The sequence below is a fragment of the Saimiri boliviensis genome, chromosome 5, assembly GCF_048565385.1.
Source record: "Saimiri boliviensis isolate mSaiBol1 chromosome 5, mSaiBol1.pri, whole genome shotgun sequence".
NCBI lineage: Eukaryota > Metazoa > Chordata > Mammalia > Primates > Cebidae > Saimiri > Saimiri boliviensis.
This window is the reverse complement of record NC_133453.1, coordinates 9,265,923-9,291,958: the sequence shown is the minus strand read 5'-3', so window position 1 is coordinate 9,291,958 and position 26,036 is coordinate 9,265,923. Positions and strand designations below refer to the sequence as shown.

The window sequence follows — 26,036 nt, the reverse complement described above, 5'->3', positions numbered from 1 at the left end:
GCACAAATTACACCAAGGCAGTAGGTGGCAGGGACCAGGCCTGCCTCCACCACAGCGCTGGCTGTCCACTTTGTCAGTCTTTTGAGTCTGTATCCTCCTTGACTTGGCTCTCTTCTCAGGATGGTGGCAAGCTGGTTGCAGTTCTGGCCCATGTGCCCAGAAGCACTCAACAGGCATCCCCTCATAGCTCATCAGATCACACATCATTCCTGAACCAGTTTCTAGGGCCAGGAAATGCCATGCCCTGATTGGCTTGGGTTTCTTCCTTCAGAGCCGTCAGGTCCAGCCCTGGAGCTAGAGGTTGGGTCTTCTTCCCCTTAGACCCTCTATACTGGGGAGCAGGACAGGGGAGTGAATAGCTGAGTGAAACTAGGGCATCCTTAGCAAGGAGGAAATGCCTACTAGATACGCATCCATGTCTGCTACAGGAAACAGATGGACCCATTCATTCATGTATTATACCTTGCACATGGTGAGCACCTACACGCACCTGCACAGTGGTGGTGACATACTTTGTGGAAACCGCATACCATCATCCTGGGTGACTTTCAGTCCTCATGAAGGATCCCACACTCATCCCTACCCAGACCCTTGACTCTCCACTCCTTGATTTTCTTTTTGGATCTTGTTTTTGACCAGCTGTCTCCAAGGTCAGACACACGACCTGCTCTCTGACCATGCCTCAGCCCCTTCAACTCCCACACTCCTCTCCTTGACCTCTCAGACACTACACCCAGTGGTTAGCAACATGGACCACACTTCAGCTCTGCCTTTGGGCCAAGTATTTAATAAGCTCCCCTGTAAAACAGAGGTAGGAACCAACCTTGCAGAGCTGTTGCATGGATTAAATAAGACCAGAGTGAGAGATGCTTAGGACAGAGGACGTGCTCAATAAATATTAGCTCCATTCAAGACATCTGTCACCCAGCCACTTCTGTTTTCTTCCCATCAGCCTCTTTGCCATTTATTTCCTTCCTGTTCCCCCATAGGTGTCCTGGTCCATATGCTGCTGTATCGTATCTCCACTCCCTTACCCCTTATTCTTCCATTAAACCTTCCTGGGAGATACTCAGCTTGGACCAACCTAACATTCTTTATGCTAATGTCTAGCTTGCTAGAAAAAAATCAACAGTGGGACAGATGCTTGCTACAGTAACTTCAGCTCCTGTGGCCTCAGGGGGATCCAAATCCTCCTTGGCAATCCGTATGGCTCCATCCAGGTCGGCTGTTTCTCCTGTTCTCCAAAGGAGCAATCTTAAACCTTCATCACTTTCCTTAAACTTCTTCCCCCATCACACTCCCCATTCCTTGCAGATAATTTGTCTCCTAATTCTCAGGAAATAACCCCAAAAATCATACTAGGACATTCTAAATCCCCCCTGCCGATCCACAGATCACACTGTTATTCCTGCTCATCGTCCTTCCTCCTGCAGAAAGGGGTTCCACTTTTGTGTTGGATCCAATCCCTCGTCGTCTCAGAGACCTTGAATCTGCAGTTCTCTCTGTCTCTCTTATGTCTTCTATGCCACCATAGTGCCTACTTCCTGTCAGCATTTGAACAAGTCTCTGTTGTCTTTGAATACACTCCCTTCCACACCTTCGGTACATTCCCACAGCCTCTTATCCTGTCCCATTCCATTTCACGAATCTTGCCTCTTCCCTAGCACTGACTAATTTGTTAAGAGTTGTATTCACTCAAGATTGCCATTTCCTGGCTTTATGCTCACTTTTCAACCTGTCACCCCTGATCTCTGCTCCGAGCACTCCCTGCAAGGGTCTTTTTTGATAGATCCAAAGGAGTCCTGGTTTGGGAATGTCCTCTGTTACTTGACCTTTTAGAAGGATTTAATGCTGCTGACTGCTCCCTCCTTAAGCATGTTCTCCCCTTGGCTGCTATAATGTCAGAACTCAGAACTCCATAGCGACTCCCCAGTTCTGTTGTCCAGCTCTTCAATACAACGGTTTCTCAGGATTCTATCCAGGACCCTCTTCTTATCCCTCCAGGTTACAATCTTGCTTGTAAACTTCAGAACAGTATATTCAGCAGCCTGCTGGTCATCTCCACTAGATGCCTCTCAGGTATGTTAGAGTCAGCAATCTCAAACTGAACTCCGACTCTTCTCCCAAACCTCTTGTCCTTCCTTGTCAGGGTGAGCAGCAATAGCATCTGCACTGTAGCCTGAGCCAGAGAGTCCTGAAAGTTATTGTTGACTCTGCCCTCTCTCACCTACTTTATATCCGGATCATCACCAATCCTGTAATGCTGGTGAGGCTGGTGAGGTGAAAGGAATGTGGATTTTGGTTAAAATTCCAGTTCTAATTGTAGTTCACACAAACTGCTTAACTTTTCTCAGCCTCAAGTTCCTCATCTGTTTAAAGGAAATAGTCATACCTAATTCAAGTGGTTGTCAGGATAAAGGAAAGCCTTTACTTGGTAGGTGATATGGTCTGGCTCTGTGTCCCCATCCAAATCTCACCTTGAATTATAATAATCCCCACATGTCGTGGGAAGGACCGTGGGAAGTAGTTGAATCATGGCGGTGGGTTTTTCCTGTGCTGTTCTCGTGATAGTGAATACATCTCACGAGATCCGATGGTTTTCAGAGTTCCCTTGCACAAACTCTCTTGCCTCTCACCATGTAAGACTTGCCTTTGCATCTCCTTTGCCTTCTGCTGTGATTACAAGGCCTCCCCAGCCATGTGGAACTGTGAGTCCATTAAATCTTTTTTCTTTATAAATTACCCAGTCTCAGGTATTTCTTTATTAGCAGTGTGAGAACAGACATAGAGTAGGCATTTAATAAGTATGAGTCCTCCATTCAGTAAACATGACTGGTCTTCTCTTCCAGTCTTCTCTCTCCTCCACCCCATCACCACTTCTACTGACTTGCCTTGTTGTTGAATTGGTGTGTACATAGTTTCCTGACTTTGAGGATCCCCCTGCAATTAGATTTCCCACAGTTCCTTCATGACTAAGGACTACAGCTTCTGTCTGATCACTTGTTTTTCACCTGATCATGGGAGATACAGCATTGAGTGGGGTCTGGAAGGCAGATTCCAGATGTGACTGGCACATAGTTAAATGTGTATGTATTTCCAAGTCTTGGCTCTTAACTGTCTCCAACACTTCATCTGCATTGCACCTCCTTAGGCCAGATCCTCATCGTCTCATTTGGCCACCACAGCAGCCGCCTCTAAGACCTTTCTCCCCACCCTCTCCCACTTTAGCCCTTTTCTACCTGACCATCAGAGCTGGTCTTTCTGCCCTAAAACCTGCCATGGCTTCTCCTTTCTGGTGAAATGAAGTTCACACCCTTCTACGTGTAGCCTGCCTTACCAGCTCATCTCCCTTGCATGCCCGTGCCAGCCCAGTGGATAAATCCTCTCTCACCCAGTGCCCTCTTGGGAGCAAGAAGAATGGGAGTAAGAAGGATGCTTAGATATTGGTTGAGCAGCTGCATACTGTACTTCCTGGGTCTAGTGGCTAGTAGGGCAGGCATAAGACACTCAGCTAAGACCAGCTGTCCAGCATAAGACACTCGGCTGAGATCAGCTGTCCAGAAAACAGGGACCAAAGACACAGGAAACTCAGGAGGGCTTAGAATTCTGTAAGAAAGAATTGGCAGTCCTAAAATAAGGAGGAAAACATATTAGTCTTCTATCAAAGCAATGTATGCTTGTAAAGAATTTGGAAAATGCAAAAAAGGTAATCACCTGGAACCTCTCACCTAATGATAGCCGCTGTTGCCATTTAGGTATGTTCCTTCCAAGCCTTTTTAATTTTTATTTATTTTTTATTTTATTTTAAGACAGCCTCGTTCTGTTGCCCAGGCTGAAGTGCATTGGTGCAATCTTGGCTCACTGTAACCTCCACCCTTCAGGTTCAAGCAATTCTCATGTCTCAGCCTCCCGAGTGGCTGGGACTACAGGCTCAGCTAATTTTTTTGTATTTTAGTAGAGACGGGGTTTTACCATGTTGCCCAGGCTGGTGTCTGAGCTCAGGCAATCTACCGCCTCGGCCTCCCAGAGTGCTAGGATTACAGGCATGAGCCACCACATCTGGCCTCAGTCTTCCTTCTAGGAAGCCTTTGAACTTTTTTACATAGTCTTCATGGTACACTGTATAATCAAGTGCACATCCTGCTTTATCTCATCTGTCCAACTTATTTTTCCTGGGTTAGTAAAAATTCTTCCTAAGCAACATAACAACTGCCTGCTATTCCATGTATGACTGTAGGATGGTTTGTTTAACCTTCTGCTATTGCTAGACTTTTTAGTCTTTGCAATAAATAGCACTGGGGGAAACTGTTTTGCAAATAAAACTTTTCTTCCTACATTTATGATAATTTTTCTAAACTATAAATCCATAAATCACTGAGTCAAAGGATATGAAAATTTCTGAGCAATGCAGACTCAAAATGGGCAGAATGAATATAGACCTGACCTCAGCTGCAAAGAGAGAGGTAAAGAGAAAAGGGTTGTAACTGTTAGACGCTTTTAAAATTATTTTTTACTTCATAAAGGAGAGGGCTGGGAAGATTCAAGTGGTGCTCTGTAGGGAAAACATGCCTTTAACTTGAAGTTCCTGGCTTCGCGATGGTCAAGAAGGGCTTGTTTCTGCTTTTGTGTTTTCATCTGGGTCAGTTAGAGGACAAACCATTCCTATGAGTTCCTTTCCCACTAAGGAAGAGGAAAGTCATCCAGTATCTAATGATGCAGATCATTAGTTGTGTTCACAGCCTTGTAGTTTAAAAAAAAATTATAATAATGTATCCTCCTAATGTGCAGTTAATTTTAGTTAAAATTTCCCTGGTGCTTTAAAAATGCAGTGAATTAATAAACATAGTAATTGGCTTGCATTTGGAATGTTAAAACTGTCATAACCAGCTGGCTCTGGCAAGACAGGCTGCACCTCTCTGAGCTCTGTTGGGAGTTCAGCACTCACCTGAGCACTGCTCTCTGGAATCCAGAAAGAAACCAAGGCCTTACCAGAGCTCCTGTTCCTGGTCTTCCATTACCGAAGAAAGCTAATGAGTGTCTCAAAGTTAACCTATCCAGAGTCAGATTTCTGACTCATCAGTCCTTAAATTCCGTCTTTCTCTCAGCACCACCTGACTGGTGATTTGGATTCAAAAGCTTGATTTCTTTCTTTCTTTCCTTGCCACTGCCAGCATCAAATCCACCAGCATATCCTGTTGATTCTACTTCTAAAATGTGTCTCCAGTTGTCCATTTCTCCCCCTCTAGTCCCAGCCCTCGGCCACTCCCTGACTCTGTAGTGGCTCTGTCCTGCAGGATGTCGCTCCTGCTCTGTGGTCTGTGGTCTGAAGTTGGCACTGTAGCCAGAGGGATCTTGCCGAAATAGATTTCTGATTACCTCATCCACTCCTTCTTTTTCTCTTCTTCGCTGTTAGGGTAAAGGCCAAAAATTCCATTGTGGCCAAGACGGTCCTGCCCTGAGTCACCCACCATGAATCTGGATGTATCAGGGCCTAACTTCACCAGCCATCCTGCAGTTCCTGCAGCTCCTGCCCCAGGGCGTCTGCACGCACTGTGCTCTCTGCCCAGGAGAACCCTCTCCACTCCCCGCTCCTCCTGATTCAGAGGAGCCTTCCCTTCTACCTGTTCTGTCCAGGTCAGGCTCTTTACTTTTATAGAATAATGGGGATTTTTTTCTTGCTTCAGAGAACCTATTTTAATTTGAAGTTCTACACATGTATACATATTCATTGGTATGATCATTTGATTGCCATCAGTCTTCTCTGCTAGACGGTAAGACCCATGAAAGAGGCTGCTGTCACTGTTCTTTCCCTCTCCGCTAGCTCATGTCTAGCAGAAGGTAGGTGCTTAATAAATGTATAGATTGTATGCTGAGTGAACGAGTAGAGCCCTGGTGATAGTCATCATTGATGATGAGGTCCCTGTAAGGTATAGGCTCTTCCCAGAGCAAGCAGGCCCAGGTTCTCCACAACGCATTGACTTGAGGGAGTGTGACTTTGCTTGATTTTATTTTTTCATTTCAGCTATTGGAACAAATAGAACATGCTGCCTCAAACGTATTTTTCTCTTCTCTCTCTGTTTAGCTAAAGCTTGCTTTCACTCTGGACCATGAGACCGGATTGCCTCAAGGATGTCATATCTATGAGTACCGCGACAGCAACAAGTAAGCCACTCAGTGGGAAAGAGTGTCACTTCACGTGTGTGCAGCAGTGGTGCCTGTGGGCTTTCTGACACTGGGCTTCCATTGCTAGCTGGTTTTCAGGAAGGGAATGACACCTTTTACTACTGCACTAGAAAACAGCCGCCACAGAAATAGTCCTCTTATAAGATCTCTTTGCCCCTGAGTATAGAAGTTGGAGTGCTTGTAGAGGAGCAGTTGTGGTGTGATAGAAGCAGATTCTGAAGCAGACCTTCTTCCAGGCTCCAGCCGTCCCCCAGACCCTCCCCACTCTTAGTCTCCAGTCCTGTGCCTGCTTGTTTGGTTCACTGTGTGACTTTGGTTTTGTTGCAGTTGTCCAGTTGCTACCTGTCTATAGTTAGGTTCATGGGTTTTGTTGTAATTGTCTACCTTGTGAATTTTATATTAATAGTTGGGAGATTTCTGGGTGCTTACAGAGATTTAAATTGGTGGCCTCGTTGAAAAGGTGGCACCTGGCGTAATTTCATAGCACCTCTTTTCCACATCACAGACTGGCTCCTTTTTTTTTTCTCCCGAGACGGGGTCTTGCTCTGTCACGTAGGCTGGAGTGCATAGTAGAATCATGGCTCACTGCAGCCCGAAACTCCTGGGCTCAAGTGATACTCCCACCTCAGTTTCCCAAGTACCTGGGACTACAGGTGCATGCCACCACACCCAGCTAATATTTTTAAATTTTAATAGAGACAAGGTTCTCCCTCTGTTGCCCAGGCTGGTCTTGAACTCCTCAGCTCAAGCAATCATCCCACCTCAGCCTCCCAAAGTACTGGGATTACAGGTGTGAGCCACTGCACCCAGCCGCAGACTGCCTCCTTGACCATGTATTTTTGTTAGTGAAACAGTCAAAGTGGTGGTGAGTGAGGCACAGGGAATGTGCCCTGATGATGACAGTAATGGTAATGACGGCAGCCACCACTGAGCACCTCCTGTGTGTTAGGCACAGTACTGAGGGCTTCACATTTGTATCTCACTTAACCCTCATGACAGCCCCGGGTGTGTTCTTTTATTATTGTCATATTTGCAGAAGCTAAGGTCTAGGGAACTAAAGTAATTCATTCAGGGTAACTTGCCACAGCTGTGAGAAGCAGAGTCAACATTATGTTTACTCTGAGGAGAGAATAGATGGAAAACAGTTGACCCATAGTGTTACTTAGAAACACCAGTCAATGACAAGAGCAGTCCCAACGTGGACTTGAGGAGAATGTAGTCTAGAATATACTCTGGTCTCATTGTCTAAATATCTAGGCTGTTTATACAGTGGAAGGAAACAAACAGGTGCATGCCAGTAAAACTGCATATTACCTTCCAGAAGAGAAACCTGCACCTACCTCAAGACCTCTTGCACTGTTATGGGTAGAAGATAGGCTACCGGCTAGCATTGCCACATCTCCATTGAGAGTACCTTCAAGACATGATAACTCTTTGTAATTTATCTTTAGGAGAATTCCATAGTAAGCTATTGTGTACCCCTAATTAATCATAGGAAGGATTGACCAGACATCCTTTAACAATTCTGACTGGACTCTCTGCTCTTTGGGAAAAGGTTGCAGAGTTTTTGTTCAGTGGGAGAAGGGTACCAGCTCTGTGTCCTTTAAGTTTATGTCTTAGCTGTTCACATATCCAGTGGCAACAACTTAGGTTGTCTTTGACTGTAAGAAGAGAAAATAGCCTAGCTCTTTATGTATATAGTCAATAATAGAAACAGTGCCTCATGATGTTGCCTAGACTGGTCTTGAACTCCTGAGCTCAAGCCATCCTCTTGCCTCAGCCTTCCAAAGTGCTGGGATTGTAGATGTGAGCCACCATGCCTGGCCTAGCTGTGTGTCTTGGTCTATCCATAGCTCCTAGTACATTATCAGACCAAGCAATGTAAGAAGATAACTTAGGGTTTATAAATATGAATAAGTTTTGGCCCCAAAAAACCTATAAAGGAAAGTATATGTGTAGGAAATCAGATAGGAGTCATGATCTAGAAAAGTATGGTGATCAAACACTTCAGTGACTGCTCTCTCTGGTTCTCTCTTACTTATATTAGAGTCAGTCTTAGGGTTCATTCTCAATCCTTAGATAACTTTCCTAACCTCTCTGAGCCTCTAGTTTCTTTCTTTTTCTTTTTCTTGAGACAGAGTCTTGCTCTTGTTATCCAGCCTAGAATGCAATTGTGCAATCTCGGCTTACTGCAACTTCCGCCTCCTGGGTTCAAATGATTCTCCTGCCTCAGCCTCCCAAATAGCTGGGATTACAGGTGCCCACCACCACACCTAGCTAATTTTTGTATTTTTTAGTAGAGTTTCACCATGTTGGCCAGGCTGGTCTCGAACTCCTGACCTAGGTGATCTACCTGCCTTGGCTCCCCAAAATGCTAGAATTATAGGCGTGAGCCACTGCATCTGGCCTGAGCCTCTAGCTTCTTGATCTGTTCAAAATAGTGGGATTAATAATGCCTCTCTGGCAGGATTACATGGGGCTCTCTAGGCTTGATGTCATGTTGAAATGTGTCATCACCAGCCTCATGTATAGAATGCCCATAGGAAATGTTGGTTGCCTCTCCTTCCCAAAGAGAAAAACTGGTTCATGACCCATTTTCCCAGAAAGTCTGCAGCTAACAACGTACTGATGAGGGAAGAGGCTGGTGTACCTGCCATTCACAACCTTCTGTTGTGTATGACACCATCAAAGGCAGACTCCTGCTGGGCGCAGTGGCTCATGCCTGTAATCCCAGCACTTTGGGAGGCCAAGGTGGGCAGATTACCTGAGGTAAGAAGTTTGAGACCAGCCTGGCTAATGTGGTGAAACCCCATCTCTACTAAAAATACAAAAATTAGCTGGGCGTGATGACAGGCACCTGTGATCCCAGTTACTTGGGAGGCTGAGGCAGGAGAATCGCATGAGCCCAGGAGGTGGAGGTTGCAGTGAGCCGAGATCGCACCATTGCACTCCAGCGTGGAGTGAGACTTGAGATAGAGGGAGACTCTATCTCAAAACCAAAACAAAAACAAAAACCCAGAAGTATTAAAAAGAAGAAGGAGAAGGAGAAGGAAAGAGAAGAAGGAGGAGGAGGAGGAGGAAAAAAAGGCAGACTTCTCTCCTCACTCATGAGTTGTGAAGCATGGCGGACCCCACAATCCTGACTATGGCTTCTCTTCTCCCCCAGACTCTTCCCTGTCTGTGTTCTCTGTTTCCATTTATGGTCATTTTCCCTACAACACATGAATCCAAATATTGGTGTGATAGTGGCATTTAGGAAATGAAGATATTCATCCCAGACCCTTGTCTTAGGCCAAGTAACGTGAAGGCAATACCAACAGAGAGAGGAAATTCTACAGATGAAAAAGCCAGCTTGAATATTAGTTTGGTACAACTGATTATTGAAATTACCGCTTTTCCCTTTTGGGTATTCCCTGAAATACAATTTATAATCATTTTAGCATTCATCTCTGTCATATTCAATCTGTTAGCAAAAAAAAGTTGTTCTGAATAAGTGCTGAGGCTGTTGGGATGGTTCTCCCAAATAGTGTTTCCTTTCAAATGGAATGGCCTGGAAAATGGGCACTCCATTTTTATGTTTTCTGGATTCTCTTAGTCCTTGGTTAACTGAATTCAATATCAAAAGCAGGTAAAGTTTTCTGCAACAGAGAAAAAGGAGGTGGACCTCGGATCCATGGGTGGTGCCTGATAGCTTTGATCCTTGGCTCTATGCCATCCTGTTCTCCTTTCATACAAAGGGGCTAATGTCTGCCTCTGGGGTTTATCTCTGATGTGACTTGGACCTGACTTCTCTAAGACTAGAGGCACAGTCTCAGGTTAACATTCTTAAAGCTCTGAGGTCATTAGAAGAAAGCAAGAAGCTGTCCTGTGGTGTCTTGGGTTCAACTAATAAAGCTTTCCACCTTGAATTATTCTATCAGCCTCCCAAACGTTGTTCCAATCTGCATCTAAAAGGTGTGAGGTCTCACCTGCGCCCCCTGGCAGATACCACCATTCACCACCCGTGGACCCAAGGGCCAACTTCTTTTTTTTCTCTCTTGCAGAAAACGTTAGCTGTCTTTAATACTAAATCCAGTTAATCATGGAGTGATTGAGAGCCATTGTCAAATTGGAAGTTTGGAGGTCTCTTGATATAGGACAAGGAAGAAGGCCTTCAACAGTGAATAAGTGATTTGTGAGAATTCAGTTACACATTTATGAAGCCCCTGTTCTGTACAGTGGGTTATGTGGGAGAGGCAAAGATACATTAGACCCAGTGCATGACCTAAGTAGCAAAGCAGTACCCTGTGGGATGGTGTGCACCTTGGCAGTAGTAGGAATCGAGTGCTGTGGCAGCGATGATGAGGAAGGTGAATGCGTCTGACTTTAGAGTTGGTTGGTGGTGACCTTCACAGACAAGGAGCTTTGTCCAGAAGGCTCCTTTCTCTCGATCCCCACTGCTACCCTCCTTCTTACTGCCAGGACCGTGGAGCTGCTTTGCAAGCTGTTTTTCCTGCTGTTAGCTGGTTGGTCTCCGGGCTATACTCTCTGCACCCTGAGTGAACGTGTGTGTCTTTTCCTTCTGGTTGCTTTTTAGACCTTATTTTTATCTTTGGTGTTCTACAGTTTTACTACATTATGTCTGAGTGGATTCATTTTTAGTTGTATTGTTTAGGACTCAGTATAGTTCTCATTTACAAATATTTGTCTATTTTTGATTCTCTTTGGTTCTCTCTAATCTCTCCTTCTGGAACTTGCTAGAAACCCACCATCTTATTTCATCTTTCCTCTCTTTTTTATGTTTCCATATCTGTTAGTGTTGCATTGTAGGAAACTTCCTCAAAAGTGTCTGTCACTTTATTCTCCTTGTAGCAGTGTACTATCTCCTGTTTAATAACCCTTCCCAATATGAATGTTTTAATTTAATTTTATTTATTTACTTATTTATTTTTTGAGATGGAGTCTCACTCTGTTGCCCAGGCTGGAGTGCAGTGGCACGAGCTCAGCTCACTGCAACATGCTACTCCTGGGTTCAAGTGATTCTCCTGCCTCAGCCTCCCAAGTAGCTGGGATTACAGGCATGCACCACCTCGCCCAGCTAATTTTTTTGTATTTTTATTTATTTTTATTTTTATTTTTTTTTGAGACGGAGTTTTCGCTCTTGTTACCCAGGCTGGAGTGCAATGGCGCGATCTCGGCTCACCGCAACCTCCGCCTCCTGGGTTCAGGCAATTCTCCTGCCTCAGCCTCCTGAGTAGCTGGGATTACAGGCACACGCCACCATGCCCAGCTAATTTTTTGTATTTTTAGTAGAGACGGGGTTTCACCATGTTGACCAGGATGGTCTCGATCCCTTGACCTTGTGATCCACCCGCCTCGGCCTCCCAAAGTGCTGGGATTACAGGCTTGAGCCACCGCGCCCGGCTTTTTGTATTTTTAGTAGAGACGGGATTTCACCATGTTGGCCAGGCTGGTCTCGAACTCCTGACCTCAAGTGATCTGCCCAACTCAGCCTTCCAAAGTGCTGGAATTACAGGCATAAGCCACTGTACCTGGCCTAATGTTTGGTTTTTATATGTAATTTTCTTTATTAATTTTTTTTAATTTTCAGAGGTTCTGTTTGTTGGTTTTGAAAATCAGTCTATTATTAATTAATTAATTTTTTGGTGTCTTAGTCTTCAATTATAATTTCTATTCTTTCTTTTATCTCCTGAATTGTTTTGATTATATTTATTTTATAGCCTGTTTCCAGTTGTTTGGAGATTTTTAGTTCTAGTTCCAAGAATGCCAGTTCTCTTATTTCTTGTGTCTGTGGACTCACCCTTATGTGGTTCATTTTCTCTTGCAGTTTGTTTTTTGTCTTAAGATCATTTAAAGCTGTGCACAGTGGCTCACACTTGTAATCCCAGCACTTTGGGAGGCTGAAGTGGGTGGATCACCTGAGGTCAGGAGTTTGAGACCAGCCTGGCCAACATGGTGAAACCCTGTCTCTGCTAAAAATACACAAATTAGCTGGGTGTGATGACACACACCTGTAAGACCAGCTACCCGGGAGACTGAGGCAGGAGAGTCACTTGAGCCTGGAAGGCAGAGGTTGCAGTGAGCCAGGATCAAGCTATTGTACTCCAAGACTCCATCTCAAAAAGATTATCTTAAGTAGGGATTGTGTTTAGTGGGAGTTCCACATACTGTGGGTTGTGGATGTGTTACCTCATGATGTTTGCATATGTTCTGCCAAGACCTGGGGAGGTTCACGGTCCTGCTAGTTTGGGTGTTAACTCTTGGCTTAGGAGTCCCACCTCCTGAGTAGTCCACATTCAGACTCCACACCTACATGCCTTGTGGGCTTGGCATCTCCATTTCCCATAGGAGATGCCTCTGGTCTGTGCCATATTCAGACATTCTTCTGCTCTGTCAGGAAGGTCTTCCTGGTGCTTTGTTCAAAGACCAACAGCCCCCAGGATCCTGGCTTTATGTGGGGATCTCAGTTCCAGTTCCATGCCCAGGTCTTCTGCCTCCTGCATGCATTCAAATCTTACCTCCTGTAACTGTATCAAACTCATGTTCTTAGGCCCAGTTGCCATGGTAAAAATTACAGCTCCAACTTAATTTTTTTTTCACTTCATGAGTCTGGGAATTTCCCCATTATTCTTCTGTACTCAATAATATATTTAAATTATTCTTATTGTATATTTAATCTATCATTTCTGTATGTTTCTATTGGGAAGGAGGTCCACATCAATTCAGTCTACCATCTTGTCAGACCAGATATTGGAATAAACCTAAAAATGTTCACTGTTTTAGCAAATGTATTAGAGAGTACCTGCTGCATACCGGTATAGTTCTAGGCCGTGGGACCACAGAGCTGAATAAACGCCGATGCTGCCAACAGAAGCCCATGCGCCAGTGGAAGGGACTGGGCTCTTCTCAGCAGTGAGGCAGCCTTACAGACCCATCCTGTCCTCCTGCCCCGGCACCCTGCACGCTGTCTGTACCAGATTACCTTGAGCTCCCACGTACAACGTGTCCCTGTATGCTCATGCCGTTTCCTGCTTCTAGAACATCCCTCTTTCCCAGAACCCCCCTGCCCACCCATCTAGGTAACCTCTACTTCTTCCACTCTCAGCTAGGTGTTTCTCTGGGAAACCATTCCACACCCCTCGCAGGCACCACCAAAGCTGGGTCAGGTGTGGCTTCCCCATGGCCCTGTGCCGTGCCCGTCTGCTCTGTGTCAGCTCTTAGCACTGTGCCTTTCAGTCGTGTGTTTACTTGTTGACTTCCTCCAATGGGCTGATGCTTTTGAGGTAACCATCTTGTTGTTTCATTTCAGTACCCACAGTGCCTAGTTCACTACCAGCAAGTAATGCTTGATGAAGGGAAGGCGCAGGGCCTGATTTAGCCCTTTAGGAAGGGAGGGAGCATGGCTACCGGGGAGTCAAACTTCTTTCCAACTTTGTCTTTTCATTTGCTGTAGGATTATGATGATGGTCAAATTACACATGGCATCAGGGAAACTGTCTCCGTGGATAGTTATGAATTCTGAAGAGCTAATGTAGAGGAAAAAGAAGCTGTAAAAATGTGGCTTAACTCTTTTTTTTTTTTTTTTTTTTTGAGACGGAGTTTCCCTCTTGTGACCCAGGCTGGAGTGCAATGGCGCGGTCTCGGCTCACCGCAACCTCCGCCTCCTGGGTTCAGGCAATTCTCCTGCCTCAGCCTCCTGAGTAGCTGGGATTACAGGCATGTGCCACCATGCCCAGCTAATTTTTTGTGTTTTTAGTAGAGACGGGGTTTCACCATGTTGACCAGGATGGTCTCGATCTCTCGACCTCGTGATCCACCCGCCTCGGCCTCCCAAAGTGCTGGGATTACAGGCTTGAGCCACCGCGCCCGGCAGGCTTAACTCTTAAGTATAGAAGTAATTACAGTCACGTATATCAGTTTCTTACCATTTTTTGCCGGATAGTGAAGCACAACGATAGCCATGAAGAGCATTAAACATGTCAGACAAACTTGTGGAAGCTGAATTCGATTGCAAGGCAATCTTGCATGACATCTAGACTTTATTATCCATGTACCATAATCACGATGGGAACTACCACCTTCTGAGTGCCCACAGACATCAGGCAAGAGGCTTACCCAGGTTCTTTCTAGTCTAAAACCATTCGAGAGGATATTCACAATAAAAAATAAAAGTAAAACCAGTGAAAGTCTGAGAGGTTTTATTATTTTCACAATTTTACAGAATAAAAAATAAAAACAGGCCAAGGTGCAGTGGCTTACGCCTATAATCCCAGCACTTTGGCAGGCAAGGCAGGTGGATCACAAGGTCAGGAGTTCGAGACCAGCCTGGCCTACATAGTGAAACCTCATCTGTACTAAAACTACAAAAAAAAAAAAAAAAAAAAAATTAGCTGAGCATGCCAGCACCTGCCTGTAATCCCAGCTACTTGGGAAGCTGAGGCAGGAGAATTGCTTGAACCTGGGAGGCGGAGGTTGTGGTGAGCTGAGATTGTGCCACTGCACTCTAGCATGGGCAACAGATTGAGACTCTGTCTCAAATAAATAAATAAATAAATAAATAAATAAATAAATAAATACCAAGACCAACGAGTCTGAAGAGGCTCACCTGCCAGGTCCACAAAGGTCAAGGGCAGAACCTGGCTGCTGCCCCAGTTGTGGCAAATCCCAAAGCCTGTGCTATGCCTTCATGGAACCTGCCTTTCTCTCCACATCAGGAAGCTGCAGCGAGTGCTGATTCCAGCCTTTTCTAAGCAGGCCTGCTCAGGAAGGCTGCCTGGGAAATTCCAGGATTTCCAATCCTCATGAACCCCAGGTTAGGTGGGCAGCTTCTGACTTGTCATCAGAGTCCTGGGTTAAGCCAGTCACGCTACACAGCAGGTCACCATCCGCTTGGTGGTGTGTGATATGGCTGTGTCAGCTATAAACATCTCGTAGTTTTGGGTGCAGTTGCCCTGAGTACCTGCCTGAGTGGCACTTGTGGTAGACCCTGGCAGACCCAGGCCCTAGCTTTGGGGTGCCCGCTCCCATGTTCTGCTGGCAGTTGTGCCTCACATGGTCCAGGCAGTGAGGCCAGCAGCTGCTGGCAGATCCCTTGTGCCTGCGAACCTCTCAGAGTCTCCTTTACGCTCACAGCCGGGTCCTCCACCTTACTCCAGTCTTACTCTTAGAACAGGTTAGTTTGTTAAACTACCAAGAGAAAATCTTTCACTTTTTCCTGCCTAGCTACCTGACTCGTTGGGACCCGGAAACACACATCATTAAACTCACTAGCTGGCCTCTAGCTGTATGAGAAAGAACTGCACTGTGGGATTGATTTCCCTCCGCTCAAGTGTGTGCTGCATTCGTGAGCCTACCTTGAAGGACAGTACTACCTGCAGCCTTCCAGAGGATAGGGCAATTCTGGGCTGCACATCCTCTCCCCAGCTCACAGGTAGCTCAGGCCACTGTCCTGTCTGGGTAAGGACACCTGGATTCTCTTCCCCAGCACCCGAGCACATAGTCCTTTCTGCTTCCCAACATGCCTCCTGCCCATGGGGGCTGAGCCTGCCCGGCATCCCCCCGGGGTCTCAGAACACACTCTCTAGACACAACAGACCTGAAACCACACTGCGCTTCTCTTTCTGTTGTTCTGTGTTTCATGGAGGATGTGGTGGGTTATTTCAGGTGCTCTGACAAGTGGACCCCAGGCAGGATTAATGTGCAAGAGATGTGCTGGGGGAAGGCCTGTGAAGGATGATGGGAGGGAACAGAGGCAGGCCCGGGGCTTCCTTCACCTTACAGCAACCAGCCCTTGTAGACAATGTGCTTCCCAGGGCTTTCCAGTGCTGGCATCATCACAAAGTGACTCAGGGGCTTCTTCCCAGGTCACTACTGGCGAGTCTTTGAGCAACTAAGCCTAGCTTTGTACCAGGGCCTGTCCCTGCCCACACACTACTCAGAAGAGCATCGCCTTTGCCCCCTAGATAGTGAGTGAGCCACTCCCCAAACTCCATCTTTCTGCCTGTTTTCTCACACCCACTCTTGTCCCACTTGTGTCAGTTCAGATCTGCAAAGAAGCAGATGCTGAGATGGGATTAGTTGTCGAGAAACGTGTGGAGGAAGATGCCGGTGAAGGATGAAAGGGGAGAGAGCAGCAGAAGGCAGAGCCTTCAGACCTCGACACAAGTCTGGCCCTTGTGAAGGAATCTGGGAAGGAAGGAGGGCTGGGTAGGGAGAGTCTCAGGCTATGGCCCAGGTTTTTTTTGTTTAGTTTTGTTTTTTTGAGACAGGGTCTCATGTTGCCCAACCTGGTCTCAAACTCCTGGGCTGAGGTGGATCCTCCCACCTCAGCACCCCCACCAGCTAGGATGACAGGCCTGCACAAGGGCTCCCACCTGCAGCCCAGTTTTAAGGTTCACTGACGGGAAGTCCTCAAGCCAGAGCCAAAGTTGCCTGCTGGAGGATCCTCACATCTTGCAGGACCTGGCCTGCATTAGCACCCAGGAGGCAAGCCCCAGGAAGTGTGGCTTCAAGGCAGATGCAGTGGTGGGTCAGAGCACTTGCAGCTGGGGACACTGTCAGTAGTAGATCTGAGTGATGCCTCTTCCTGGCTGCGGCACTTGAGAAGGGGACAGAGCAGGGTGTTCCTGGATCAAGTCCTGCGTCTAATTAGTTTCCCCCTCTGCTTGGTTCTTTGCCTTTTCCTTCATCCTGAATAAGCAGCAGAAATATTTCCCAGCAGCCCTGACAACTTCAAACTGGCACCAACACTTCCCAGTACTTTGGAAATGACACTTTCTGTCTGCACCTTGGAACGGATGCCAACTCCTCAGGCTTAGCGGCAGTGTTACCTAAGAGCCATTCATTGCAGAGGGCAAGAGCCTCCAGGCCTTCCAGACACTGCCAGGTTAGCTTAAGAAGGCCTTTCTTGTTCCTGACGAAGCCCTAGTTTAGGAGAAAGGGGAGCTGGAAATCAAGGGAGAGGAGGGGTTCAGGAGAAGTTGGGAGTGGCGCAGCCAGAGAGGTGCCAGGAGTGAGCTCATGGGAGCAAGCCTGCAGCTGTATTGTGCACGTGGGAGTCAGCCAGTCACAGTGCAGGTGTGAGCTCACTGTTCCACCACAGCCGTTCGTGTTTGGCATCAGCACGATGCAGGCACAACTCCTATTTCCACGGCTGGATGCGGGTAGTGTTCAGTGAAGAGGGTGTCTCTCCACCGTCCATCCACGCAGAGGGATGGCCGTGGCTCTTTATGCTCTGCTCTCTTCTCACCTCACTCCATGGAGCAGCAATCATATTTTGTCTGCTAACATGCAGTGCTTCATTTAACCTCAGTTTGTCTGTGGGAAGAAGAGAAGAGGGTATGAACACTCCCATTTTAGAGAGAGAGAAATGGATGCCCTGATAGGTGCCCTGTGCAAGGTCAAGCTGTACATAAGAGGACCATCCAGCGGGCTTCTCCCTGGATACTACCTGAGCTATCTGATGCAAGCAGGTGTGGGGCTCTAGAACAGCACACAGAAGTGGCACTGAGTTGTCCATGGGTCCAGGAGCAGGGAGGGCAGCAAGGCCTGGGGCAGCACAGCTGCCTCCTGTGTTGCTTCTATCACCTCTGCAGTGACAGTCACCCATTCTCCTGCACATGGAATCTGAACCACAAGGGGCCAGGACAAGGAAGAGCTCTTTATCAGCTGTGTTGAGTCAGTGCCCATTCCCCATCTGCTGGGAGAACCAGGGAGGGACAGAGTCTGAAGTCATGTTTTATGGCACCCAGTTACCTCGGCAGAGGTTTCCCATACTGCTGAGCTGTGGTGCTCAGGACCCTTTGTAGAAATCACTAGACCCTCAGCTCTTGCTAGCTTTCTGAGGCCTGAACTGATCCAAGCAAGGAAATATGGAAGCCACAAAAATCGGCAGATTGTGCTAGCCACAGACCAGTTGCATACATCAGTGTACACATGCAGGAACACTGGTCTATGTCTCAGCGTGTAGTGTGACTTATGCATTCTGCGATTTTTTTCTGTAGTGCACATACTGGAAATTAGATTTTTATAATCTTACTTTGTAAACTTATTTCTGAATTATGACATGCATAGGGAAAAGTGTACAAATTATAAGCATCTAATTCAAGAAAACTATTAGAAAATGAACATATCTAAGTCAAGAAAGAGAATATGGCCAGGTGCAGTGGCTCACACCTATAATCCCAGCACTTTGGGAGGTCAAGGCAGGAGGATTGCTTGGAGCTCAGGGGTCTGACGCCAGCACTCAGCTTGGAGCTCAGGGGTCTGACGGGCAGTTTAATGACAATTAACCAAAAAACATTTATTAAAAAAGTAATAAATAGAACATTACAGCCTCCAGGAGCCTCCCATGTACCCCTCTCTCCTCCCAAAAGGATACCACCATCATAACTCCTAACACTATAGATTGGTTTTGTCTGACTTTGAACTTCATATAAATGGAATTATTTACTATATTCTCTTTTGTGACCAGCTTTTCTCTTTCAGCATTATGTTTGTGAGAATTCATCTTTGCTGTTACATCTATAGTCCATCATTTTATCCAATCTGCAGTTGTTCAGTCAATGTTTGTGTTGTTTCCATTTTGAAGTGATTATAAATAATTCTGCTTGTACATGTCTTTTGGTGCACATATGTGTTACTTTTGAGTATGTAATAGGAGTGAGATTGCTGAATCATCTGTAATTCCACAAGCAATGTATGAGAGCTCATCTATTTATTGGCCATTCAGTAGAGTGCCTTTTCAAATTTCTTGCCTATTTTTCTACTGGGATTTCTGTTTTTCTTCTTGATTTATAGTTCTCTATATTCTGGATATCAGTTCTTTGTTGCTTATACATGTTGCAAATATCTTCCACTGTGTACTTTGCTCTTTTACTGTCTCTGGTGTCATTTTAATGAACAGAAATGCTTTGTTTTAATGGAGTTCAGTGTGTCAATCTTTTTACGGTTAAATGCTTTTTGTATCCATTTAGGAAATCTTTGTCTATATTCTAAAAGAATCTACTTAGAATTGATTTTTGAAAATGGTACAGCAAGTTCATTTTTTTCATATGGATATCTATTGACCCAGCATCATTTTTTGAAAATACTTTCTCATAGCTTAGCACTGTCACTTTTGTCAGAAACAAAGTACTCATATGCACAGGTATGTTTCTGCACCCCATTCTGTCTCACTGCTTTATATGTCTATTCTTGTACCAGTACCATACTAGGTTAATGTTTGTACCTTTATAAAAATCTTGATGTCCAGTAGAGCCAGACTTTCCAACTTGGACTTCTTCTGTAAAGAGCATTGACACTATTCTTGGCCCGTTCCATTTCCATATAGATTTTAGAATCAGATTGTCAGTTGCCACATACATGTACACAAACTTGCTAGGATTTATATTGAGATTGCTTTGAATCTGTAAATCAATTTGGGAAAAATCAACACATATAATAATGAGTCTTCATAAACATGGTATCTCCCTCTATTTAGGTCTTCTTTAATTTTCCTCAGTATAATTTTCTGTTAGAGCTCTTGCTCATTTTCCATTAGATTTACTCCTAGGTATTTGATTTGTGGTACTATTTTAAATGGTATTTATAAATTTAATTTTCTCTTTGTTGCCAATACGAGGAAACACAATTTATTTTTATTGACCTAGTTGTCATCAATGACTTTCCTAAATTTATTTATTAGGTTCAAATAATTTGTAGGTTTTTTATAACAATATTTCAGTTCAGTGTAGATGCTTATTTCCAGTATACCTCATTATGTCCCCTGCAAATAATGACAGTTTTGCTTTTTTCCTTTCCAGTTCTCATGCCATGTATTTCTTTTTCTTACCCTATTGCACTGTGCAGTATTTCCTGGACATAACAATAACAGGCATTTATGTCTTATTCCTGATCTCAGAGAGAAGAGTTTTTACCACAAACTCACTCTTAGATTATGAAAATTTTTACTGTCACTTTCTTTAGTATACACTTTATTTGATTTTTCCCCAAGATGAGTTTCCAATTTGGGAACAATTTTTTAAAGTTGTAAGTGGTGATTTAGGAGATAGGAAAGTGGAATCTGATATTTTATTTAAGTGAAAAGGAACTAATATTTATCACGAGACTGCTACTCTTCATTTTAACCTTGTGAGGAGCTTTTGCCCTGGACATTTTATGGAAGGATCTCATGGCTGTACATTCAGGCAGATCTGTTCAACTCTTCTCTCCTTCCTGCTCCCTGATTCCCTGGTAGAATATTGAATGTGTAACCCCTGAGGTCATAAAAATACCACTTTTATCATAGATGACCTAGAGAAAAGTCACTAAACTATTAATACCTCACAGGTATATTCAGCATCTTTTCCTTTCCCCAGTAACCTCCTCCCCCAAATCTCCTTATATCCCTGTGTGTTAGTCCATTTTCATACTGCTTATGAAGACATATCCAAGACTGGGCAGTTTACAAAATAAAGAGGTTTATTGGACTTAAGTTCCACATGGCTGGAGATTCCTCATAACATGGCAGAAGGCAAGGAGCAGCAAGTCATATCTTACAAGGATGGCAGCATGCAAAGCGAGGGCTTGTGCAGAAAAACTCCCATTTTTAAAACAATCAGATCTCGTGAGACCCATTCACTATCATGAGAACAGCATGAGAAAGACCGACCCCTGTGATTCATTTATCTCCCACCAGGTCCCACTCAAAACATATAAGAATCATAGGAGCTACAAGATGAGATTTGGGTGGAGACACAGAGCCAAACCTTATTACCCTGTCACCTGCCCCATCCCACCTTTCCCTGATTTTCATTGCCATAGAAAGGAGCCCTTTGGACCTGCCTGTGCCCTAAAGGGCTGTACCTGCAGCCCTCCTCAGCACCCGCCCAGCACCCACTGGGCCCAGTACAGGGCATTCCCTAGGCTCTGCTGTCATTCTGTTGCCTGTTATGGAGGTGAGATTGAAGGCTTTCCTCCTGGGCTGGCTGCTCAGGTTGCAGGGTAGATCCTGTATTTTTAAGCCTTGTAGAGTCTCAGCTGTCCCATTTTGAAGGTTATAAGTCCTATGCAGGTTCACAGAATTCCTCTCGCTGAGACTCAGAGGGAGAAATGAAGAGGACAGGGAGGATCGAGACCCAAACCAAGCAGGCCCCGGAGGCCTCAAGGCCCTGGGGCTGGAAGGAGCTCCCTAGGCCAAGAGTGCCTCCCATTATTCTCACACCCCACCTTTTGCAGCTCAAGTAACTACCTATGGATGCCCCAAGAGATTTCCCTATGAGACAGAAATATAGGACACCAGGAACTCTCAAAACTAGATACTTCAAAACTCTCAAAGACCTTGAAGAGTCAATGTTTTCTTTGTTGATTTAACACAGAGTTGCATTAAGCAGATAACACTTTCCCTTTCTTGAATAAGTTTTCCTCTGTGTTACTTTGCCATTCACTTTCCTCATCTTTTTGAGATGGACTGTAGCTCCTTCCATTCTGGGGAGCCTCCTGGGGCTGCAGCAATCCAGCATGACTTGGAGCTCTTTGGGTTTCTTTCCCAGATTCTTCATAGCACATGAAGATGTCTTCTTACCAATGACAAAGGTGGTGAGAATGAACATTTTTCTTTTCCCTGTATCTATACCTGCCACATCCATACCTTTCTCAGAAGGTCCTGGAATGACTCGTTTTTCTCTCTCCTCTCTGAGTGTTTCTCCAACCACAGGTTTGCAGCCCCAGGGGGAAGCCAGCTCTCTGGTCCCTCCTGCTAACCTTTTTAAGCAGATGACACAGCCAGGCGTTCTTCAAACCCAAGGAGGCTTGCCCCTTCCCAAGACTTCCAAGGAGTTCTAGAAGAGGCTGTGATATTCAGGCCAGGTCCCTGTTTAATGAACAGGGACACTCAATTCCTGGCAAGAGGGGTGAGTGCTTCCAGCCCCGTCCCCACCCCCATACTGGTGTGCTGCCCCAGACCCAGGGCATGTTCAGGTACTTAAAGTAGTAGATGCCTCTGCTGTAAACACCCTCACTCAGGTACTGGAAGCCCAGAGCCCAGGCTCCAGCCACAGAGGCCTCAGATACACTCTCAAGGAGATTAGCCCATAAAAGCAGCAGGTCATAGGATTGCATGTTGGGTCTGAGCCTGAAGAAAGGTGCCCGTGGCTGTCACCTCCTGTGGCTGCCTGGCAGGTAACCAGAATGTACTTGGCTCTCTTTGCTTTTGGCCATGCTGTCTATGCGGAAGTGTTTCTGATCTATCTTCACTGCCACTCCCAGCTCTCTGGGGCACTGTGGCTTTTTCTTGATGGTTGGGCAGGAAGCCTCTAGAGCCCGAAGGAATTGCTGTGCTTGATGACAGACAGAGGCTATCAATGGCTATAAATCGCCTAGTAGCTGCCTCACGTATTGAAGAAGAATTGAACATGTTTGCTGTCTGTTCTGCGGATGCTTCTCTGATGGCCAGAACACAGCTGGGAAAAGATTTCATAGAGTGACTTAGAGCAAGCGCCCAGCTCATGCCCACTAAATTAGGCAAGAGGAAGTGGCTGACTTCCGCAGCTGCTCTGAAAGCCCAACACAGCAAAGCCTGGCTGAGATGAACAGCTTAGATCATTCCACTGACTTTGGGCCACCCCCAAGCTGACCCCATGTGACCCACACCTGTCCCAAAGCTAGGTGAGAACCAGGGTCCACCCTCCAAGCCTGGGATACCAGTGGGGGGTAGTTAGCTAATTGGAGAGTGGACTGTGATAAATGGGTGGACAGAGATGGCAGAGGACATGGCTCATCTCCTGGGATTGGGGACCCTGCTCTCAGCAGCTCCCTTCTCTGAGTGCCCTGTCACTGCTGTGTATCCCAGAGCCCTGGCATACCACTGCGGCCTCACGGTAGCCTCCTCCTCCCGGGCAGCAGCTCATCAGCTTCCAGCACAGCCCTTGTTGTTCTGTAAATCTGTTAATGTTTGTGCTCCCTAGAATAAGAAGGAAGGAATCATTCTACAGAGAAGATTTATTCTTCCAGGCACCAACACCTTGTTCCTTAGGTTTATGTCCTATTCTTTAAAGGGGTCTGCTGCACTCTGCTGTGTCATTCGCTTCCACACTAGATGTCCCCACAATGCTGTGTATTTTCACCGACTTCACTGGGGCCCTGCCCCTGTCTTTGTTTCTGCCTTTACAGTCAGGGCCAGTTGTCACTTCTCCGTGGCTTTCCAGAGAAGCCTGTAGCACCCTCTCTGGCCACTCCAAGCATGAGGCTTTGTAGGGGGTGTGGAATCTGTGAGGAAGCCGAGGCAAGCTGTTGGGAGTCTGTGGATGGGAGGAAAGGCTCTGAGTGAGGTGCGAAGGAGGCATTTCCCAGGAGGCACACTTGCACGCCCGTCCCGCATGCACCTGCGTCGGCTGCCCACAGGCCCTGTTTCTGCCTGTTTCCTGCTTCTGCTCCATGTTTCAAAGGTGATTACCTGTTAGGTAAGCTCGATGTTGTGCATATTAAAATGAAGTGATTGAATTCTTCTTCTTTAGTTTAACAGCCCTCCAGTTTAATCAAAATCTGTTTCCTCTCATTAGTCTTTGGTGTAGATAAAAGAGCAGTTAGCTGGTCACTATCTTTTGTGTAATAAATCTAGGAAATCATTGTTGTGATTTTTCATTGTACCGTTCTGAAGAGGAAGGAACTTTCCATTCCTTTGGGCTTTTTTTTGTAGTGAATTTCCTAGCTGTTAGTGTCATCGAACTTAACTCTCCCATCCTTAAAGGCACTATTAGTCTCAGAATCATCAGTACCTTACTGTGTGCTCTGGGAGGCAGGTTATTACCCTTGGCTTCATGACCCATGAACACTCCTTGCAATGGAAAGGAAATATTTGTAGGTACAGTGTGGAGAATGTGTGTAAAAGGCTTCCCTCGCCCAGGCAGTAAATGCTGAGGAAACAAGCCACTTTTTTATGCTGATACAATTTGGACAGGAGTTAGGGGTAGGGGAGTGAGTATGTGTTGATCTGATTCCCTGTGCCCAAGAGCAAGGACAGTCACTTCATTTCAGCCCCTGCACAGTGTCGAGAACACAGAGGTGCTCAGCAGATGCTGGCCAGACATCTCCTGGGAGCATGCGGTATTTGCTCTTCTTTCCTCTCATGTTCTCCTAACATTCCTCTATTTGGCGGGGTGGAGGTGGAAGGTAGGCAGAGTCTTACTCTGTCGCCCAGGTTGGAGTACTGTGGCCCGATCTCTGCTCACCACAATCTCTGCTTCCCAGGTTCAAGCAATTCTCATGCCTCAGCCTCCCAAGTAGCTTGGGATTACAGATGCCCTCCACAACACCCAGCTAATTCTGTATTTTTAGAGATGGGGTTTCACTGTGTTGGCCAGGCTGGTCTCGACCTCCTGGCCTCAAGTGATCTGCTCACCTGAGCCTCCGAAAGTCCCATTACAGGCAAGCCACCACTCCTGGCCTCTTCTGTTTTTTAATTATACCTCTTCTATTTTTTGTCACCTTAATTCAGTGCAGAAGGTTTTCATAGTAACACTAATAAGATGTATGGATAGTTAACAATATGTCAGAGCTTATAATGTTAAATAAGATAAAGTTTATCTCATTTAATCCTCACTAGAATAACCCTGTGAGTTAGGTAGAAGAAATCAGAGAGGTAAAGTTGCCTGCCTAGGGTTATCCAGGTTGTGCGTGATTGACGGTGCCCTGCCTTTCCCCCTGACTTTAGCAAGACAAAAATACTGGCAAGTTGCTTCTGCCCTCTGGGCTCTGTTATACAGTGAAGCTGCCGATCCACAATGAAGAACACACTCCTGCAAGGCCAGGCCTCCACAGAGGCCAGAGGCCAGTGCGGTCAGAGCGCCCATGAAGCAGGGCTCAATCAGGGATAGCTTGGGGGAATCTTCAGGAAACCCTTATATTCAGAATTGTGTTCTCTGCCAGTTGTGTCCTTTTCCACCATCAAACTTAGAAAAAGACCCCTAGGAAATCCCTCAGAGTTAAAAGAAGGGCCCTGAGAAGTCTTCCCACATCCCTCATGGGTTGGAGGCCCAGTTTTGCCAAGTGTTCTCTGGCCCAGTTGTAAACATAATTTGGTTGCTTGTCTAGCAAACATTATTGGACACCTACTAATGCTGGGTACTGCACTAAGCACAAGGATGCAGAAGGCCCAGTTCCTTCCCTGGAAGCCCACAGCTCGAGGAAGATGGGTGTGTAAAGCAGCATTTGCAAGGGGGGTGACAAAGGCCAGCGGGGAGGTGAGCAAAGTATGCAGGGAGTGGGTCTCAGTGTCATGTACACCCCGCATGGGAAGGCCAGTACAACAGGGTGCTGGGTACTGTCACCCTCTGCTTCTCTTGGCTGGAGTGTTGGTTTGGGACCCCGTAGGCCCCAACCCACCCAAGGGGAGGCAAGTGAGCAGGTGACAGCGTGGAGTCAAGGGGCAGTATCCAGAGGGAAGAGGCCTGGTCAAGCCTGGAGAACTGAGCAGAGCGGAGAGCCGCCTCACCAAACCTGTGTGTTCCCTCTTGTCATGCTTGTTGGAATGAGGGGGAATCTCTAAAGATCATGGGTAGAAGGAGAATGGCTCTCCTTCCCACTACCTCTCCACCATCTCTCCCTGAAACTTCAGGAGCATTGCAAATATAACACGGGGCAGGGGGTCTTCCAGTCATGTTCCTTGAGTGCAGTGGCTATGGCCATTCCTTTCTCAGAACTGCCACTCCCAGAGTTAGCACTGCTGGCTCCACACCCATCAGGGAGGTATGGTCTGCTCCCACATGGCTGGCTGGGCCTTTCCTGGGCAGATAGTACTGAGTAAGGAGCACCCAGTGTCTGTGTGGTTGGCATGCAGTGGATACACCCTGGACTGCATACTACATGTAAGCATGTAC

At 46.1% G+C, this 26,036-nt stretch overlaps 1 protein-coding gene across 5 annotated transcripts in view; it reads left to right on the top strand.

The window, feature by feature from the left end:
- Positions 1 to 26,036, top strand: part of DIS3L2 (DIS3 like 3'-5' exoribonuclease 2) — a 388,020-nt gene that overhangs the window by 344,475 nt on the left and 17,509 nt on the right. For all 5 annotated transcript variants that reach the window (XR_012517592.1, XM_003936718.4, XM_074398855.1 and 2 more), the window contains exon 14: positions 6,083 to 6,162. Coding sequence is in view for 4 of the 5 variants with exons in the window: in XM_003936718.4 (XP_003936767.1) it covers positions 6,083 to 6,162 (80 nt within the window). In the remaining variant the exon portion in view is untranslated. The remainder of the gene's footprint in view (positions 1 to 6,082; positions 6,163 to 26,036) is intronic.